The following is a 20880-nucleotide window of genomic DNA, read 5'->3' as shown; positions in this document are numbered from 1 at the left end:
AATTTACTTTTAAGTGTTGTCTGGACTCCCCAGGAACAGAAAAGGAAAAAGTGACCATTCTGCCCATGGAAAAACTATAGGGGCAATGTACAGTAATAGAGTTCAGCATATGATGTCTTACACCAAAACCTGTCTGTTATTAAGCAAGCAATCCCTGAAGCCACAACACCAACATGGGCCATGGACACTGTGTTCCTGGTTTCATCAGATTCACTTGTTATTTGGAAGTCCAGGGCTCCTTTCAGAACCAATATAATGATGTGGTTTGTGGTCAAAGCCATAGTCGACTCTTGGAAGTTGAAACCATCAGGGTAAAATCCCACCATTTCCATATAAAACATCGGTCAGATGGCATTGATAGATTTTTCCCTGGTCAAACGTATTTAACTGAAGCAATGCATTCTCCTGAAAATCCATTTGAAAGACTTTGCGCAAACTGTAACCCTAATTATAATCTAAATTCTATAACCATTGTTTGTCTTCTAAATTTGTGGCAGGAGATGGTTCTGTATGTGTAAGTGGTACTTAACTACAGATGTATAAGAGAAGACCCCAAAGCACAGTAAGGAGTGTAAGTAACTTGTGTTATAAGTTATACTTAGAGTAAGTAACTAAGTATCCACAATGTGATCTCTCTTTGTCTGTAAGAGTGTGTTACTATCATGTTTTCATAAGAAATTCTGAAACTATAATTCCAAAGAGAAACGCAAAGTGCAACTGTAAAAGTTGTGTCCTTCAACACCTGAGTATTTTGGGTAGTTAACAAGTGGATGATTTTAATATGTACTTTCTTTGTTGACAAATGAAAAACAGAATTTTTACCAAGTAATGCACTGATCGCCGTAGCTCTCCAGCAAAGATGGTGCTTTGCCTTGCTCCCACTAATTAACAACAGATGTTGCCCTTGGCTCTCTGACTCTTAGAAGTTTAATTCTCAAAGGGTTTCAAATATCCATAGCAGAGATTCAACCAAAGCCCATGCTATTCCCTAGTTCCTAAATTCACTGCTAAGCCATTCCCCAGTAAGTCTGTTTCCTCCATTAAAATGTAATTCCTTTGGAATATCAATATCAACGTACATCTTCACACCACACAATCGTTCTCTCTGTTCCAGCAAGGTTTTCATTAAAACAGAAGAGCGGCAACATTAGCAGCTATGTGGATTAGGGTTTACCAGTGTGATGTTTCACTTCAGTGATGTTTACAGTTGGAGTTCTTACCTGATGGAAGCCCAGGTAGTCTTGGACAGTTGGTGAGGCATAGAACACATGTCCCTCAGCGGTGACCACCAGCACAAAGCCATTCAGTGCCTGCACAACCAGATACATGTTAATACAGTAACCACACACACACACACACACACACACACACACAATGAGAATCCTCTCAAGCCTCCCACAATTATTGTCAGTTTGAAGGTAAAACTTTGACAATAGATTTAAACAGTAAATGAAGTCATGCTAAAAAATAATATTGCTCCCTTGCCTCGTTGCCAAAGGAAGTACACAAACACGCTACTATAGGTGGATTACCTTCTTAAGCAATAACTACTGTCCAGTACATTTTGATTGTTTACTGGTACACTTTGAATACTTCCAATATTAAGCCCTCCATTTGCAACTCTAATCATAACAGCCCCCATCTCAAAGCAGGACACCCAAACATGCCAGTCATCACTTGGTATGACAATGTACCTGAGCTATGATCTTGAGTAAACACTGTGCTAAAGCATTGCGGGGGAGTTTGTTTTGTGTAATTAAGTAAACCATAACCAGGTCTATGCAAGACAACATATTTCACCTGTCTGTCTGGCTGTCTTTATGTCAGAAGTTAGTCATTGGTACTGAAGTGGATCCTGTGAAGTCAGTGGTATTTACTGTAGTGGATTCAGTAAAGTCAGTCTGGTAGTTGGGCCTGTGAAGTCAGTGGTCTGTATTGTGTTTCATCCTGTGAAGTCAGTGGTCTGTATTGTGTTTCATCCTTTGAAGTCAGTGGGCTGTATTGTAATTGATCCTGTGAAGTGAGTGGTCTGTATTGTGTTTCATCCTTTGAAGTCAGTGGGCTGTATTGTAATTGATTTTGTGAAGCCAGTGGTCTATATTATAGTTGATCCTGTAAAATCAATGGTGTGTACTTTATTTCATCCTGAGAAGTCAGTGGTCTGTACTGTAGTTGATACTGTAAACTCAGCGGTCTGTGCAGTAGTTGATCCTGTGAAGTCAGTGGTCTGTATTATAGTTGGTCTTTTGAAGTCAGTGGTCTGTATTTTAATTAATCCTGTGAAATCAGTTGTATGCATTATCGTTAATCTTTTGAAGTCAGTGGTCTGTACTGTAGTTGATCCTGTGAAATCAGTGGTCTGTATTATAGTTGGTGTTTTGAAGTCAGTGGTCTGTACTGTAGTTGATCCTTTGAAGTCAGTAGAATCATTACTGTTCTGTACATTACCTGGAGCAGTAGGTCTCCCTCTGAGAAAGTTGTGGTGTCCATTCCATTCCCACCTGGAAACAGGACACTGCTTTTCTTCATGGTTGCTACAGATTGGGGGGGGGGATGGGTACAGGAAACGAGGATGAAGTCAAAATCAACACACTATCCTGAAAACAATATCCACAGGAGTCTGGGGTGTTTGCAGTCTGGAAGTCTGGCCATTTCACTCTTTTCACTCTTTTTTTCCCCTCAGCTAAATTGTCAAGCAGGGCTCAGGTTTTGGTGCTCGACGACACACCAACTCAATCTGTCACCTCTCCTGCTTCACAACCATTCCCATCTCCCTCTTACCCCTTGCCACTATAGCTGCCACACATTCTGTCCTTCAAACCATTACAACAACCTTTTTCTCCATCCCTTTCCTCTCCCTCGCTCCCTCTTACTGCCCCCCAAGTCCCTCCACTCCTCTCACCTCCACTCCTCTCACCTTCACTCCTCTCACCTCCACTCCTCTCACCTCCACTTCTCTCCTCCACTCCTCTCACCTTCACTCCTCTCACCTCCACTCCTCTCACCTCCACTCCTCTCACCTCCACTCCTCTCACCTTCACTCCTCTCACCTCCACTCCTCTCACCTCCACTCCTCTCACCTCCACTCCTCTCACCTCCACTCCTCTCACTTTCACTCCTATCACCTCCACTCCTCTCACCTCCACTCCTCTCACCTCCACTGTCTTCCTTCCCTCTTTTAGGCCTCCTTCAGTCGTCTGCTAATCATTCTTTTCTCCAAAGTCATTCTCGCTCACGGCATCAACTGTCCGTTAATGGCTGTCCATTCGGGCCTGGGTCATTCTTCATTAACTCCTCCACATGACCCATCCCTCCTCTGTTCTCCACCTCTCCTTCTCTCACGGAGACACTGAGGAGACCTTTTAGACTAGGACAGAAACTTATTTTACTGGGCCAGAGTTTATGATTGTCTAGGAGGTCATGACCTCTGTCGATAATCCCTCTTCTCCCCTGCAGTGTATTTCTTCCTCCCCTCCCTGTCCCTGTACTACGGCCAAACACATTGGGATTAGGAGAGGCTGAGTGAAAATAACTGGCAAGACTGTAAGATGACGTCACGCGAGGTGGTTCTGCTCCCGCTAAATGGGTTTTAAGTCCTGCCACTGACTAATGAAAATCATGGCGCTCAGTACTGTTATGATCCAGAGTGAACCTCCTACTTTGTCCTTAAATGACCATGTTGGATGCCAGTTCAGCACAACCGTAGATGTATGCTATTTTTGTTAAGTCTATGGTTCCTCGTTAAACATATCCAGTTAATTCACCTTGTTTTCACTGATGTGTAAACCCTTTTCTTTTTTTTTAAAGTTGGCCACCTTCCTGAAGGAGGAAGCCTCCCATTGAAATGTTTATGATGCATAGTTCTTAATAGGTTTCATGAACCATGTAATATTGGTGCAAGATATAAAATATCAAGATCTTATTGTAGCCGGCTGGACGTTATAGGCATTTATTAAAACGAGACCAGGCTGATGAGTTTCCATATCAGAACCAGATCAAAGAGATTTATATGGCCTAGGATAGGTCAGAGGTCTTGGCCTCTACCCAGGCATATGTTCTGATGCTGCTTGGGTTCAAAGCACTAAGCACAGACAAAGTGCTTGATTGTAAATAATCCAAATGAGAAAATAAATGAGAATATAAGCATCTGGGAAGTCACATTTACACTGACTCGCTTCGGGGCAAAACACTTAACCCTATACCAACAACGTTTTACACTACGCCATTAAAATGAAAAAGGACACAGTAATAAAATGAGTATTTTATTGTGAGTATTTCCAACCACGATGGTGAGTATCTCCAACCATCGTGACTTTGATAATAGTCCGACTTCTGGGTCAACCAAATGTTTACTTAGAAGCTAGCCCATGTTGTGATAATAGCTGTAGTTTCTTGCTCGGTGTGAAAGGGTCTGTCTTTGAAAACATGAAACAACCAGTTCTACCAGGTATTCCTCCCAGAGAGGATTAAAGAAACCAATCTGTCACGAAAACAAAGCAGCGTGTTTCTTGGTAGTTTCCCAACTAGATAAATAGAAGCACATTATATAAAATTGTTTGCCATGGTAAAACCTGTGTATAAATGGGACTTTGCTGTGAGAAAGAAAATGGAATGATGTGTGTAGATGTGTGTGACTGACTGTGTTACTCAATGTGTGTGACTGACTGTGTGTGACTGACTGTGTTACTGAATGTGTGTGACTGACTGTGTTACTCAATGTGTGTGACTGACTGTGTAACTGACTGTGTGTGACTGACTGTGTTACTGAATGTGTGTGACTGACTTTTTGTGACTGACTGTGTTACTGAATGTGTGTGACTGAACTGTGTGACGGACTGTGTGTGACTGACTGTGTTACTGAATGTGTGTGACTGACTGTGTGACTGACTGTGTGTGACTGACTGTGTTACTGAATGTGTGTGACTGAACTGTGTGACGGACTGTGTGTGACTGACTGTGTTACTGAATGTGTGTGACTGACTGTGTGACTGACTGTGTTACTGAATGTGTGTGACTGAACTGTGTGACGGACTGTGTGTGACTGACTGTGTGTGGTAAATCACTTTTAGACTCCTGGATTTCCTGGCTTTTGCTCTACCTGGGCAGACTTTCAGAAGACTACTAAATAGCACAAATGTTTTGTTTAAAAAAGACATTAAGGCAGATCAGTGATCTGGCTGAAGTTGAAAAGCCTGGGGAAAAATACATTTTACACAAGTCTACCAATGGGGAACTCAAAAACAACTCCACTTGTGGAAATTGGGTGGTATTGTATTAGCTATACGTGTAAAAAACTAAATGTTCCTTATTATTTTGGTGCATAGATTTTAAACCATTATAGACAAATGTGACAGATCACTATTCAAAGGGACAACAAAGTGACAACAACTTTCACATATCATTTTATGATCAGTTCAGTGTATGTGTGTGTGCATGCTAACTAACATTCTTGCAGCTTATCCAAGCAGAGTGCATCCCTCTTGAACATGTGATTACTGTTAATCTAAACAACCAGTCGACGAGGCAGTGACAGGACGTCACTGGTCTGTACCTGAGACACGGTGTGACATCGCCAGAGAGCTACAAAGCCTGTTTAGACAACGACTTCCAGTTAAGGGATTACAAAACAGGACTTTTGGCATGGCCTCAGTTGTAAAAGGAAGGCTGAGATCCCATTGCTTATGTTGATTTTGGCACACACAACGCCTTGGGCCAGAGGCAGAAGGGATTGGGTAACTTTGTTATTACGGCACAGCGCCTGACATATCTAGTGAAAAAAAGAGAAAGAGAGAGACGGTCTGTGCCAAATTTGCCTACTGGCATTCAGAATGTCTGTTTGTTTTGGCTGTGCCAGGCCCTTGACTCTTTCGCCGATGTGAGTGGAGTGGCCCATCAGCAAGCTGAAAAGCTTTTGGCACTGAAACTTGACTTAGCGTTCATTTTTGTTCTTTGAAGGGCCAACGGTGGTATACGTGATGTGGTGAAAACAGTCACTCCAAATTGTCAGTTTATGTTACTGTTTGAAAGAAGATGAGATTGAAAGAGATAGATGGTTTTTGCTGACTTGGTCTGTGGTTCTAAACTGTAATATTGAATATTTTCCGGTAATATATGGGCTATATCCTTTACTCTGTGAATGTCTGCACCAAAACATCGTAGCTTCCACCCGCTTGACCACTAGGGGTCTCCACTTGAATCTTTCACCCCAAGAAGACCCCACAATCTCTTTTCTTCTTTCCCCATAAAAACAGGCCAAATCCATTTGACTGATACATGAACACATGCACACACACACACACACACACACACACACACCTCTGCCCACCTTAACCCACCCAATTTCTGTAAGTTCAAAGAGAATCAATCCCCACAGCTGAATGAAGATTTTGTTTCACCACTGGTGTCTGTGTGGCATGCATCATCAGTTGATGAGCAGGTTCTGACCTGCAGAACAGCTTCAGAGAAACGGAGGGGGGTGAGAGAAAACAGAGACAGAGAAGAAACTGGAGTGAGAGAGTGTGAGCAAGAGTGAGAGAGAGAGAGAGAGAGAGAGAGAGAGAGAGAGCACGAGAAAGACCCATTGTTAAAGTGTGAGTTATGTGTGTGTGTTTTGGTAATACACATGTGTACTCACGTTGTACAATGTGTCTGAGTGAATCAATATAGAAGTTACCCAAGGACAAGACCACAGTTTACAACACGGCCGGTTTCCTTTCGCGGGGAGCATATTCAACCATCTTTCTTTTTCTCTGAGGTGTTTTTTTTCCCAGCATTAGTGCCTCCAGAGTTCTTGTGTTATCTAATCTACTGTAGATGTACTGATGCCCTGAAACATATGGGCCTTCAGACTTGTTCTATACTCCCTGTCGATGGTACAGATAGTAAAACCGGTCCACTCTGGCTTTATGGGGATGAGAAAGAAAGAAACTAAAGAAAACAGACAAAGTGCATGAAATCCCTATCTGAGACTGGGTCATATCCTAGAAGAATGTCCATTATTTGGAATCGAAATGACAAACACAGATGTTCCTCGTCCATCTGACAAACACACGACTGGGGCTGGTTCACAAGGGGGGGGCTAGCTTGGCCCGGCTGGGTTCCTAGGTTTGGGTCCCCTCAGACCTCTCATGCTTAGCCACAGGAACTTCATTGCCCTCCAGTCTGGCGAGCCAAGGGGTGGACCAGGACTGAGAAGAAACACAGTAGAGCAATAATCCTACAGTGCAGCACATAACAGTTCAATAAACGCTACAAGTGAACGGAAAGAGAGAAAAAAGAGCACAATGCACAATTCACCACTGGGAAAGAAAATCTGAATAAAAACAAACAGAGTGCTGCTAAGAGGCCCCACTTACTCACGCGAACATTGAGGAAGGAGAAAAAAAAGGATGTGTTGTATCGCCCCTATTCTGGCTTGGATCAGCTTGCTTTGCAGGGTGTTCTGGACTGTAAGCCTGTTTGTGTGTAAAAGAAGTTCTAGGGATACACAGTCAAGAAAGACACTGTTTCTCATGAAGTTTCATTGGTTCGTTTTTTTGACCTGCATGAAACTGTCAGCATGTTTACACTCACTTGTAACGTCCATATGACTCTGTATGTCCTTGTTTTACTACAGTTACTATAATTGTGAGGAAGACCAGAAGTCTGGAATAAAGTTGACCTTATGGATTTTTAACACATCCCCTTATTTCAGGGTTATAACTAGGGTAAGGTTTACAGTTGGAGTGTTTGGGTTTAATGTTTATGGTTAGGGTTAAAGACTCGACCTGGAATAATTTTCACAAGGACAGTAGCATCTACAATGTGTGTGTTCTATTTGACTGCCTGCTGAGAAGAAGCGGGGGGGGGGGGCGACCCAGGCGCCCCGCTCCCCATAAAACGTTGCGTGACTAGAGTGGACGGACGGGCTCGGGAGAGGCCACATCCTGGGATTTTCCTGCGGCGGCTGCTCAGATAAGGGAAGCGCTCTTGTCGGTATTGCTTACCAAAGCCCTAGGGGCGCCTGCGGGAGGGGGGAGGGTGTGTGTAAGAGTGTCTCTCTGCATGTGTGTGTTTTCTCTGGGGGGAGGTTGCTAGATCAGTTCTGAAAACCTGTATTTTGGCACAGTCCCACGGTGTAACACAATCAACACCAGAGAGAAAGACAATCGGCTGGACTGTTTTTGCAAGTATCTGTGAGGCCTCATATTAACATCGCAGAGGTATGGCGTCTTCCAGATATTTCTAAGTCTTCTCTATAATGTTATCTCTGTAGTGTTCTTTTCAAGTTCATCAAAGTCACCTCCATCTAAAACACCTCCATCTAAAAGACAGTAAAATCTTCAAGCAGTAAAATTACTTGATTACTGTTCTGACTCATTTCCTCAACAACCATGCAAAAACCTTTCCATTATAATTTGCATTCTCTTTAACAATAACAGAATAGCATATTCCAATGACACACTGGAAATGAATTAGCTCATGAAAAAAAGCTGATTTGTTAACACGCTCTTATACAAGCAGCCTGATTGGGCCTTTACAAAGCTGATATTATTTACAGGTTGACCCCACCCATACATGTCACCACCCTTAAAAAAGGACACCTGATTGGTTGATTATTTTCGATGCCTGTCTAGTGAAAAGCCTGTTCAGAGTTCAGGTGATTGTAGTGTGTTTATCTAGTATCCAGCTTCATTCACAGGCCTTGGCAATGATTGATTGATCTTTAAAAACAGGTGATTCAGGTTAATTATAATTTAACAGTAAGCAAATACATGATTGGTTTAAAGGCTTGGGAGCACCTTGATACAACCTCACTGTACAAAAACTAACAAATGAATTACCATACTGACCTGGTCATTGTTACGAATTGCCCATTCATGTTAAAAAAGTTTCAATTAAATGAAATTGAGTTTTTCCTAGATTATTATTATTTGTTTTTTTTTATGGAAAGCTCAATGAGATTAGAAATCTCTCTTTTTCAAGAGTGAACTGGCCAAGATAGGCAGCAGTGAGACATCATTAGCAGCAATGGCAATAGACAATTTTTTTTATAATGTAAATTGCTAGAATCTCAATGGGTGCATGTTACCTTGTGAGGTAATGAGTGAACCTTACAGATATTCCCCACCAACGCTGTGTGAACGTACTGCCTGTCACGTGGGGAGTGTCACATGGGTCAAAGTGTGCTTCAGCCCCATGTATGAACAGAAATCCACTGACCTTCAAACCGAAAGGTCTGTTCAGTTGTTATTATGGGCCACTGCAGGGGTCCTTGAATGTCAAAATGGACACACCGAAGAACAGTATTTTACATATCAAATGAGCTTTTAGTATTTTCACAAATCTGTGATAGAATTTCTACAGCCGCTGAGTGGCAAGATTCTACAAATGATGGAGAAATGTGGAACAGGACGGGCCCATTGCCAAGTTCTGTAGAACACAAAAGTGTATTTACACATTATTTAAATGATACTTAAACATACATTTTGTCATGATAGCTGTCTTTAATTTGAATATGCCCAGCACTTGCACCACAACACTATGATTTCAATCCAGCTGCTTTCTAATGATGTTTGGCTAGAAAGCAGAAGTGTATGTTATGGCCCTGATACACCATGGCCGATTGTCCATGAAGGAGTTTTTCGGTATGCCTATCTATGAAACACAACACCACACTCAAAGGGCCTTTACCACCTGCCCAATGTGACCTGTACTAGTTGTCACAACCAACATTACATAACTCCAGTGTAAGCTTTGGATGTGTTATATTCTTCCTACGAAACTCACTTGAGGCAAGATTTATTTGAATAAGAGTAATTGGTATATGCCTAACTTGACCACTTTTCAACATTATGTAATATGAGAATAGTGGGAGGTAATACAGCTGTTTTGGTTATTCAGAACAGCCCTGTCTGCAATGTAATATTTACTAAAACACATGTTGAAACAATATGTTGATATATATATTTGCACTGTAAGATAAGAACATTTCCATAATACTGTACATGTAATTGTAGTGTTTTGCCAAAATGCATTACATTTATGTTGAATAAAGAAGCACTGAATAGGGTAGGGAATCACTGTGCTACCTAAATCGCTATTTAAAATGTTGTTGGTCAATCAAAATGTGAAAGTAACGTGAGTGGAGGACAGTTGGTTTAAATGTGGTGTTGTTGTAATTCAGCTATCATCCACCAGGTGGGAGCAAATTCAGGATATCCCATTAAATAGAGAAAATGCTTAATGTAGTTAAATGGACTGGGACTGACAGCGTTTAAGACAGGCAGATTGTGCCCAAGAAGGTGAGTTAATGAGAATAAAGGATAGATCAAGACATTGTCGTAAAGAGAGAGAGAGGCTGGGGCAGCACAGCTCCATAAAGAGAGGCAGAGAAATGAAAGCATGCCAGCTATGCATAGGGGAACATTATCTTGATTTGAAAACATTTAGTTCCAGCAGATCCCTTATACAGATCTGTGTTCTCACGCAGATGTGAGGGAAGGGGCGGGGATAATGACACAGAAAGAGCCAATGATGTGTGCCAGCTGCCCTATACAGCCATCCTTCTGTCTGTCACTTGGTCAATGTTTCTGTTACTTCCAACCCTATTATGAAAAAACATAATATTCTACATTTTCTTATAATATTCTCATGTTTGGAATGTTGGCAATTTGGAGAAATTGCTTAGGTGTTTGTCTTAGATATGCTGGTCAGGTTGGAAGTGTCCGTCGTCTGCAAAGTGTTTAGGTGTTTAAAACAGGACTGGACATAAAATCATGTAGGACAACTTGGGAAAGGGGATTTATTCGGGTAAATAAAACACGTTTAGACACTCCTCAACCTAATGTGAGAAAGTCTCAGTCCCCATTGTGCTCTAGATATCAAACAGCTGCCGTAGCGATCCTTATCACTTTCCAGGCTGTTAAACCAAGCTTGAAGGAAGACGCCATTGTGCCGGTGTGTACGGGAATAGTCTGAAGACAAAGAAAACCATTAAAATTGGCCCATGTCACCTGTCTAAATTTAGCCTCTAAGATCAGATAGTGTTTAGTTGTGATGGTAGTAAAGAGCATCAGTGGGGAATGTGTTTGATATCGAGTTTTAGCGGTAATGGTGGTTTCTATTATTTTCATGACCTGCCCTCTCAAAGAGGTGAACAAGGTCAATGAGAGTCATGTTAGGATGTTACAGGGCAATTCCACAGTAAGACCTTACAGTTGCTTATCGGGCTCCTATGTACTTCACATTGGTCATCATGGGTCTCTTTGCAAGGAAGAGGTCCACACTGCCTCGATTGCACCCCAGATCCACATCAGACAAAATACAACGTTCTCCCAACACAGGCTGCTTGCTATTCTTCTTCTTAACATAATGCTTGTCCACATTCGAAAATCTGCTTTCTCCTGAATTCTTGAAGCTGGTGTCTCCCCCCTGACTAATTTTTCCTTGTTGATAATTTACAGTTCTTCAATGACTTGAGAGACATATGACTCACAGAGAGACTAAAGCATTCTCCAAGCACGTTTATCACCGCCTGACAATACTCTATAAAGCTTTGAATTGGGTCATAGACTGTTGATTACAGCTATAAATAAACACAGTGATCCTCTGGGGAAGTTGTTAAATGTTAGCATATAAACCATAGCATGAGGCCAGCCCAAAAGCAACCCACGAAAACACATAGTCAGACAATGACTTGGTGAATGATGACAACAGCAGTAGTCTGCTAAATATTTCACCGCTACCTGCCTCGCTCAGGTTAACAGTCCAATACCTTCTAGTTCTGTTTGGATCCAAAATAAGGCAAAAAAAAGGGGAATGGGAACCAGAGCATGAGCATTACACCAAATTCAGTTAGTAGAAGTGAAAACATAATTAAAACAACATCCCATCGGTCGTTTGAATTCTCACGCTATAGTGAAAGAAGAGCCCCAGTGTGAGAGCCAAAAGGCAATTGTGTAATGGAAATAAAACCTGTCACTTCACTAAAATGGACTTTCCTAGAGATGTTAATACTGGGTTGACAGGTGAATTACACTAGGCTTTGAAGAGTTTAATGGAAAACGGACTAGTCCTCAAGATAACTGACAAATGATCAGTTCATTACAGTTCAATAACAACTGAAAAACATCTCCACTGCAAACACACTCAGTTCTCCCAAGGTAGCAGGACAGGTTTTTACCCCAATTCAAGGTGAATTCGTATCAAGAATTATTGTTTTGTTAAACTTTCATCTCATTGAAAAAGTCCACGTTAATGTCAGTGTGTATTGTGGACAATCCTTAGACATCTACATTGAAAGCTAAATACATACTCTATGACATTAACAAAGCAGCTATAACAGCAAACAGGCATACTGAGGATGTTTTCAATGAAGTCCATTATTTCGTAAGCTTTTTTACCGTGACACATTGTTTCGCCATGGGAATATTTTAGGAGTGTTCCAAAATATCTGGTGTTCTTTCATAGTCACGCTACTAAGCCAAGACCCATATGTTGTTTTCAAATCAATTAGCGCCATGCGAAAAGTAAATCCAAAAGAAAACACAAATAGACACATCAAGTTATCATAAACACGTCTTTGTGTGACTAGCATCCCCCAAAGTGTGACTATCATCCCGTAAATATGAGTTTTGTAAATTCTTTGATTCTTCTTCTGCCTTTTCTCTTCGAAACCGTTTGCAGGATCTTTATCACATCCTTAGCCTGTCCCCACATGAGGGCTTCCATCATTTGTTTTGACTGGAGGGAATCCTAAGAGTAGACCTAGCTGGCTGATACTATCTGTAATGATGCCCAAGCAAATTCCGTACGAAACCATGCAGCGCACTTGAACACTTGTTGTTGTGCTTCTACTCAACTGATGGTGTGGGGCCCGACACATTTGTTCAGCCTGAGAATGAATGAAAGGCGATGATGAATAATAAAAAGATAATACTACAGACATCAGCCATACCAAACACAGCTCCAACATCATAAAACGTAGTAGTTTGAAGTGTAATTTGCTGTGGTGGACATTCATGAGATAAATACACACACACACACACACACACACACACATAGAGTTACATTTATGTTTTTTTTGTCTAGTTTTACTAAATATGCATTAATGTTTCATTATTATGCTATGGGAAGAAAACATCTGAACTCTAGTAATGAATTTACCAAACAATGTGCATTGGATGGAAGCAGCTAATTTTTTGTTTTCCCCAGTGTTCTTCATACTATACTGAGATCTGACTCCTTTTGTGATTTCCAACAACACTGCACAGTCTCTAGATATTCAACCCGTCTGAAGGAAACAGAGACAATGGACGACATCACAATGAATGCTATCAAAGTTCTTTGATTACTTTACAGTGGGAGCTGTAAGACAATGTGAAGTGTAATGATGCAATCTGATATCACCAAGCGAATAAATGACCCATATCCGGTAGCCATTGTTCACTCATAGGGAAAAGGGAGGTTTAAAAAAAGACAACAATGCATCTGAGTCCCTTTGAGCTCAGATTCAAAGTCGATCTGGGATTTTTGACACCCAAAGCACGCAGGCAAGAGTTGGCATGGACCCCACGCTCTTTAAACTTGTTGACTGGCTGAGCTGAGACTGGTGTGCGTGGGGGATGACATAGGGAATCAGATGGTGATGGGTAAAATTGGCTTGTACGGCCACGACAATGCCTCTTCATTGTAATGATGACGTAATGCTCACACCCACAGACAGACACTAAACCCAAAATGAAACACTGTATGAATGATGAATCACTGGCCTACAGTATATAGGCCCACCTTTCCCACATATGTACTGTATTCACAAACTGACAATGTTTTTCCATCTAAAAATGTATTTAGACTCATGTCTTACATTCATGATACTCTATTTGCTAGTCCAATATCAGACCTGTATATTGACGGCTTCCTGTGAACCCATTGATGTGACAGATCTGATACACTATGACGATGATGTCCTCAGATTTTTGTGACAGCGGTGTGATTCCTGTGGCTCCTGAACATGACGTTTTGACCTTCAAAGACAGAGATAATAGGAAGAGCAGAGGCTAAAGAAGGAGGGCGGGGTCAGAGAGAAGGAGTATGTTGCGGGGATAAGGAGAATGCATGTAACACTCACTGAACTCTTTCACCTTTCCCCTATAGCTCTCTGAAGGTAGAGATTGCAGAGAGGACATGAAAATGCCACTCATTCTTTTCTAAACTGGTGGTCAAGAAAAAGCTACTTCTGCATAAAGCATCAAGGAAGTGAAACGTTCAAAGAACAAACAGTGTATAAAGCATGTATGTGTAGGAGTGTATGAATGTATACTTGTTAAGTTTAGATTACAAAAGAACATCTGTTCTTCCATACAAACAAAGTCACGTTCAGTCAAAGCGCAGCAGTAATCAGCCAATGGGCTTACAGTACTGTGTTGTGTATTCTGGACTGCAATGTATATAAAGTAGAGGATGACCGGAAGTTTCTTTGAGAGTGAGTTTGTAAGAGTCTGTAACATTATGAACAATGGACTAATAAATGCTGAAATAAAAAAAGTATTTACTCTCTCCCTTGACGACCGGGTACGCAATCATTATTTCACCACTATACAAACGGCTGGTTTCTAACATATGTATAGCTATAACATCCATTGTTCATAAAAAATATGTTTATTAAATTAAACAACTCAATAATTAACCTACAAACATATGCATTTCTGTCATATGGGTCAGCTTTTTCCCCCAATACTATATTATGCCTGCATGTGCAAAAGAGGAGCAATAAGTCAGAGGAACATAAACATCTGAAACAGAATGAGAGAGAAAGAAGCAGAGCAGGACTGACCACACCTACATAATTAGACATGAACAGAACACAGTTAATCATATGTATGATTCACTGGGTCACACGCTTACTCCACACAAAGGTGAGATCAGAACTCATCTCCAAGAATGTGCGTGTTGCTGAGTGAGAGGGTACAACAAACTATAAGAAGTCAACTATCTATAGGACTGCCATCTCATCTGATTCAAGGTGAGTGAGCTGCACTTTCTTTCAACACTAGTGATGCCTATCCATTCTTAAAATCAACAATCCTTGTGCTGTAAACAAACCAGGGACACTCCTGAGCTAAATAATGAGCTCGAGCTCGAGTGGGAAGCCAATTCCGAGCAAAAGGAATATGACAAACTACCTGAAGGACTTTGAAATTATGAGGAAAATATTTTCTGATCTGAGGAGCCCAGAATCTTTGGCCTTTGGCCTTAATGCTAATCGCTTTGTATGGTGATAACAAGGTACTGTTCATTAGCTGGCTAATATCATCGTTACAGTGAGGCATGGTGGTGGGAGCATCATGCTGTGGGGATGCTTCTCAGTGACAGAGACTGGGAGACTGGTCTGGACTGAGAGAAGGAAGAACAGAGCACGACAGAAAGGACATTGAATAAAATCTGTGATGTCCTTGAGTGGCCACAGCCAAAGTACGGACTTCAACCTTACTGAACCTCTCTGAGTAGACCTAAAGATTGCCAAAGTACGGACTTCAACCTTACTGAACCTCTCTGAGTAGACCTAAAAACTGACACTCTCCTTCCAATCTGAAAGCGCTTGGGAGGATCTATAAGATAGGCTGGGAGAAACTGGCTAAATTCAGGTGTACAACGCTGGTAGAGGCAAACCCATGCAGACTCAAAGCTGTGATCACTGTTAAATACATTTCTATAAAATACTGGTGTCTGAATACTGTTCCTGTGATATTTGAGTTTTTATTTTCAAAAAGTTTGCAGAAATTTCTAAAAGTATGTTTTTCTGCTTTGTCATTATGGATATTATGCATAGATTTAAGCATTATAATCTAAGTCTATAACTTAACAAAATATAGAGAAAATGAAGGGGCCTGAATAGTTAAATCTACAGGATGTGGGCTTGTAATGGCCAACCCTCTTCTTGTTCTTACCTGCGGTGGTAGAGTTTGACACGTAATTCATTGAGCATTAACTGAAGGTAAATTAATAATTGAATGTTTTCCCAACAACACTCACCAGTGGCTAGGGGTATGGTCATGGCTAAGGTTGTGAGAGAACATAAAGATTGAGAGGATATGGTGGCGATGCGAGAGGCGCCATGATAACTGACTCAGCAAGTTGTCTGCCAACAATCCGGCTTTGATGTCTTTTAAGTGCTAACCCCTAATGGTTGACATGATGAGGGAGTTGGAAGTTGGTTCCTCAATGAGTCACCGGAAAGGTTTCTGAATAATTTACAACTAAACGTTTGGTATATATGACTGTCTGATTCCCAGTTAACCTAAAAAAATCTGAGTGGCCATGGTCCATATATAGTTAATGTGTTAAGATTATGATATTAAAATATCTTGCAGTGTGATGTTTTCAGCAGTCAAATCATTCTTTAGAAGCTATCTCGATGGTACCGTAGTGGTGAGACCAGTGTCAAATACAGTATCTGAAGATCCTAGAAAGGGTTAGGGAGATGAGCCCTAACCTAAGCTCAGGGGAAGTGCTGGCTCAAGACAAATGCTGAATGGAGGATTTTTGATATATTTTAGTATTCTTTATGATTTTGCCTCAAGAATCATGTTATTCACAGCCAGTTGGCCTACCTATTTCTGTTGCCATGATGAATTAAGAGATTCGCTAATGTATGGCAATACAATTACATTTTACATTATAATACAAATACTATGTTACCGACCAAGTGCTTTACTTGGTACAGAATTGCTGTTGTCTGCTTTTGAAAATAAAAATGGTTTCAGAGGCTCAAAAAATTTGGGTGACCCAGGTTAGAAAAAACATCTTGATTTATTCATGTTTGCGCTCCGTTGCTGTCCTTCTGCCAACCCACAGGAGTGCAGACATTCAACAGTGCATAGAAATAGTAACGGAACAAGGAAATGCAAGATTGCTCTTTCATTTCTGTTTACAAATGGACCTTGTTTAAGGAAATTAGCTGGAAAATGGGCCTAGCATGCCATAGTAGTATTGTTGTGATTCTGGGAGCCAACAATATGTTAAAAAGTATGTTAAAGCTCTGTACTGTTTATGCAGTGTTGGAGATTGTAGGGTCAGCTTTGTCATGTTTACATGTCCTTGGTCAACTGATGCTTTGCTAAATACTGTACTGTAGGCTAGTACAGAACCTTTCTTCAAGCTTTTTCTTTACAAGAGGATTTAGGTTCCAAATGGATCTTTCTCCATAAATGATTTATGTGCAGACAGAAAAAACACAACACCATTTAAGTTTCTCCCTGCACCTTCTTTGCAATCTGGAGACTGCAAAATCCTAATGATTTTTTAGGTTTATTAATTTGGCACTTGACTGGTATCTGTCGGAGACTAACCTTTGAAAAAGCTCTTGACCTTCAGGTACCCGACGCTCAGACGGAGTACAGAGAGTTTGTCCAGGCGAGAGCGCACATCCTCAGGGAATGGTAGCAGCCCAGTCAGTCGGTCCAGCTCCCCATTCAGCCGATCCCGGTGGCGTTTGGATGGGTTTGTTTTGACGACATCTGGTGCAGGGATTTTCTTGCTGAGGAGCAAAGAGACAAGATGATTAGACCACATGTGCTGATTATGCTGTAAACAATAATAAATTGTCCTGTACAACGATATCACGTCATTATAATTATTGTTGACAGATTATGTACTGAATGTATACACCAGTATTACAGCATCAATTTTTTTTTCTTTTCATGACAACACTCTAACAATGCCTGGCAAGAGAGACATCCACTAAAACAGCCTCCTATTTTTAAGAATCAAGTTTATTTTATAAAGCCTTTGAAGGACGCAACGATAGAAGCATCTCCTAACACTGCAATAAGCAGAGGGGGAGCAGAAACTCTTAAAACCACACAAACCGAGACTGACTCACTTCAGTCACCCAGGCAAGTAGGGCCTGTCAGAGCATGGCGTCCTCAGAGTTTGTGGTATGACGCATGCTAATATAAACATAAATAGTGCAGAACCCCAGTGAGCAACGCAGTGCGCCATTCCATCCTGAAAGGAGCAATGAAAAGACAAGAAATGAACCCCATAGTTTCCTGTCCGAGTCCACGTTAGCCTACTGAGATGCGAGTCCAACGAGACACTCGCAGGGCCTGGGGACAGAGGAGTGGCCTGCAAATGGGGAGCAAAGCTTAGAGGCTCGGTGTGGTATTTCACTTCAGGAGCAACTGGGTGTGATGGAAGACCTGGGGCCACCCTTGTCGAAGGCCAAAGTTTACGAGTCTTGGCAGAGACACATCATTGATAGCAAATCAGACACACATGCTCAAGTCAAGCCTGCTAGGAGTGGGAGAGAGGGACTGCACCGATCCCAAATCCAAATCCTGGCTTACGAGGCTCAAATTCTCTCATACCTGCAGAAAGAAAGATGAGAATCCAAAGCTCATTACTGAACAAAACACAAAGAATTCAGTGGGTTAGCAGTTTGGCAGCTGTTATTTATCTCTGTGGTATTGTTCAAATAGCATGTGACATACTGCAACAGTAGAATAATGAATTTGGAGGGGGAATAACTTCATTCACACCAACTGGAAAATAAACCTGATATCGGGAACCAGTTGAGGTGTTAATCAATTTGAAGGGCTTTCACCTTTGTTCCAGAGCAGTTTCTGCCATATATTGTGTGACTTTCCAATTAAAATTAAATTAAATAATGATAATGGCACATTTTTCTGCATTTGTCGAATTGGAGAATTCAACCATTAATGTATTGCTCAATGATACATATATAATAAAACTATTATTTTGAACTGGACCAGAATCCTTCCCAAAATGTGTACTATACCCTACACCTTCAACTACAATCATGCAATCAAACCACTTTGAACCCCTGGATGTAGTCATGGCAGACTGGAAAGACACAGCATCAGAAAGTACTGGACAGCGCATGTGGAAAAACAGTGAAAACACTGAAAGATACTCAGAGTTATTTTATTTCCCAGTAGTCTCTCTCTAACGCTCCTTTTTTTCTGTGTCCTGAGGTGAACTCTGAACATTCCTTCCACCTCTCTTAGTCATGGTTGAAAACAGACTGATACGCTTCCTCCGCTGGCCACTCGACATGAACGTCTCTATGTAGCCGTCCTGGAGGGCTAGGGCAAGGGAACCTAATGAGCCCTCCTCTCCACACACTCCAGGGAGCTATGTAATGACTGGCTGATCACTACTGCAGGATAGACTCACGGCTGCTGCCCATCCAAAAGAGAAAGTCTGGCTATGAAGGCTAGTATCACCACATCACCGTCCATTTACCTCTGTTCATATACAGTTTTTTATCTCCAAATAGAACCAAGGCAATGTTAGAGACCATGTAGAGTCAGAAATATCTTTTCTTGCACAAAAAGTACAGTAGCACACCCAGTTATATGATGCCTTGACACAAATGTTAGGCTAAACTCTGTCATTGGTCTGACAGGCCTTTAGGGTACAGTTTGATTAAAGTAATCCTAGTATGTTTCTACTGTAGCCAGAGTTTAGCTGAAGACAATACCTTCATGTACACAGGTAGGCTATTATGGAGGACTCCCTGTAGATGTGACAACCAAAGAATAATGAGCCACTATGTTGTCGTGCAATAGATTTGTTCTGGCTTTTTGCCTTGCTCCTATCAGCTAAACCAGTGGTTAACAAGAAGAGGACAACAGGGGGTATTTGACCCTGGAGACCATAGGCTTGCTGGTAAAACGCCCATGGGGGTGTATTTCAGGGGTACTGAGTGCAGGACAAAATTCAGCTGGTGGTCCAGGAACCAAAAAATGGATAGGAACCACTGAGCTAGACGGTGCATGTTGGTGTCTCTCTCCCCCGCCCTGATCTTTATCTCTCCCGTTCAAACACAAAACTTAACCGAGTCTGAAACTCACAGACACGAACACATATGCATACAAACGCATTACTTACTTACGCACATAAACAGACATTCCCACAATCTTTCCCACAGGGACTTTAATGACCCTTAATTAAGCCACATTTTCACACAGTGGGTTTGGAAGTAATCAAAACAAGATGTAAAAATGAAGGGGAAAAAATCTGATAGATCTGTTAAACATCAGGTAGGCTACATAATTATTCAATTATAATATTACTGGCTACTGTGTAAGTTGTCCACGGTGTTCAACTGTACAGTACAGTTCCTTCACTTCACTTTCTCCACATTTTGTTGTGTTTATACATGATGAAGACATTTGTTTATGCCTTTAGTCTACACACAATACCCTATAATGAAAAAGAAAGGAAAACAAGATTAAGAAATGTCTGCAAATTAATACAGCGAACACAGCTTTAAGTTATTCTTGTCTATGCCTCTACCAGATTTGCACACCTGGATTTAGGCAATTCTATCAGTTTGTCTTGTAGTTCTGTCAGAATGGATGGGGAGCGGCCCAGTGAACTGAAATCTTCAGGTCTCCAAACAGATGTTCAATAGGGTTTAAGTCTGGGCTTGGGCTAGGCCACTCAAGGATATTCACAGACATGTCACAAATCCTCTCCAACTTTGTTTGGCTGTGTGCTTCGGGTTGTTCTCATGCTGAATATTCACTCCAGTTTGAGGACCTGTTAGCCCTGGTTTACTTTTCCTTCAAGATTCTTTTTACATTTTGCTCCATTCATCCTTCCCTCAATCCTGACCAGTCTTCCAGTCCCTACCACTGAGAAGCATCCCCATAGCATGATGCTCACACCACCATGCTTCAGTGTAAGGACTAGAATAGCCAGGTGATGATCAGCAGTGCCTTGTATTAGCCAGACATAGCGCTTGGCTTTCAGACCTAATAGTCCGATTTTGGTCTTATCAGACCAGACAATCTTTTCCTTCATGCTCTCTGAGTCCTTCAGGCAGTATGGCATATTCCTTTCACTCTGGAGGGGCTTCCGTTTAGCCAC

The 20880-nt window shown here is 41.4% G+C and overlaps 1 protein-coding gene across 1 annotated transcript in view; it reads right to left on the bottom strand.

Moving 5' to 3' along the window:
• Positions 1–20880, bottom strand: part of LOC105006159 (aryl hydrocarbon receptor) — a 32919-nt gene that overhangs the window by 7584 nt on the left and 4455 nt on the right. Inside the window, exons 2-4 of the mRNA XM_010864530.4 lie at positions 17331–17518; positions 2449–2534; positions 1221–1310 (exon numbers count right to left, since the gene is read on the bottom strand). Coding sequence (XP_010862832.2) covers positions 1221–1310; positions 2449–2534; positions 17331–17518 — 364 coding nt within the window. The remainder of the gene's footprint in view (positions 1–1220; positions 1311–2448; positions 2535–17330; positions 17519–20880) is intronic.

Source organism: Esox lucius, chromosome 16 (genome assembly GCF_011004845.1).
Source record: "Esox lucius isolate fEsoLuc1 chromosome 16, fEsoLuc1.pri, whole genome shotgun sequence".
Classification (NCBI taxonomy): domain Eukaryota; kingdom Metazoa; phylum Chordata; class Actinopteri; order Esociformes; family Esocidae; genus Esox; species Esox lucius.
This window is presented reverse-complemented; position numbering and strand designations above follow the sequence as displayed.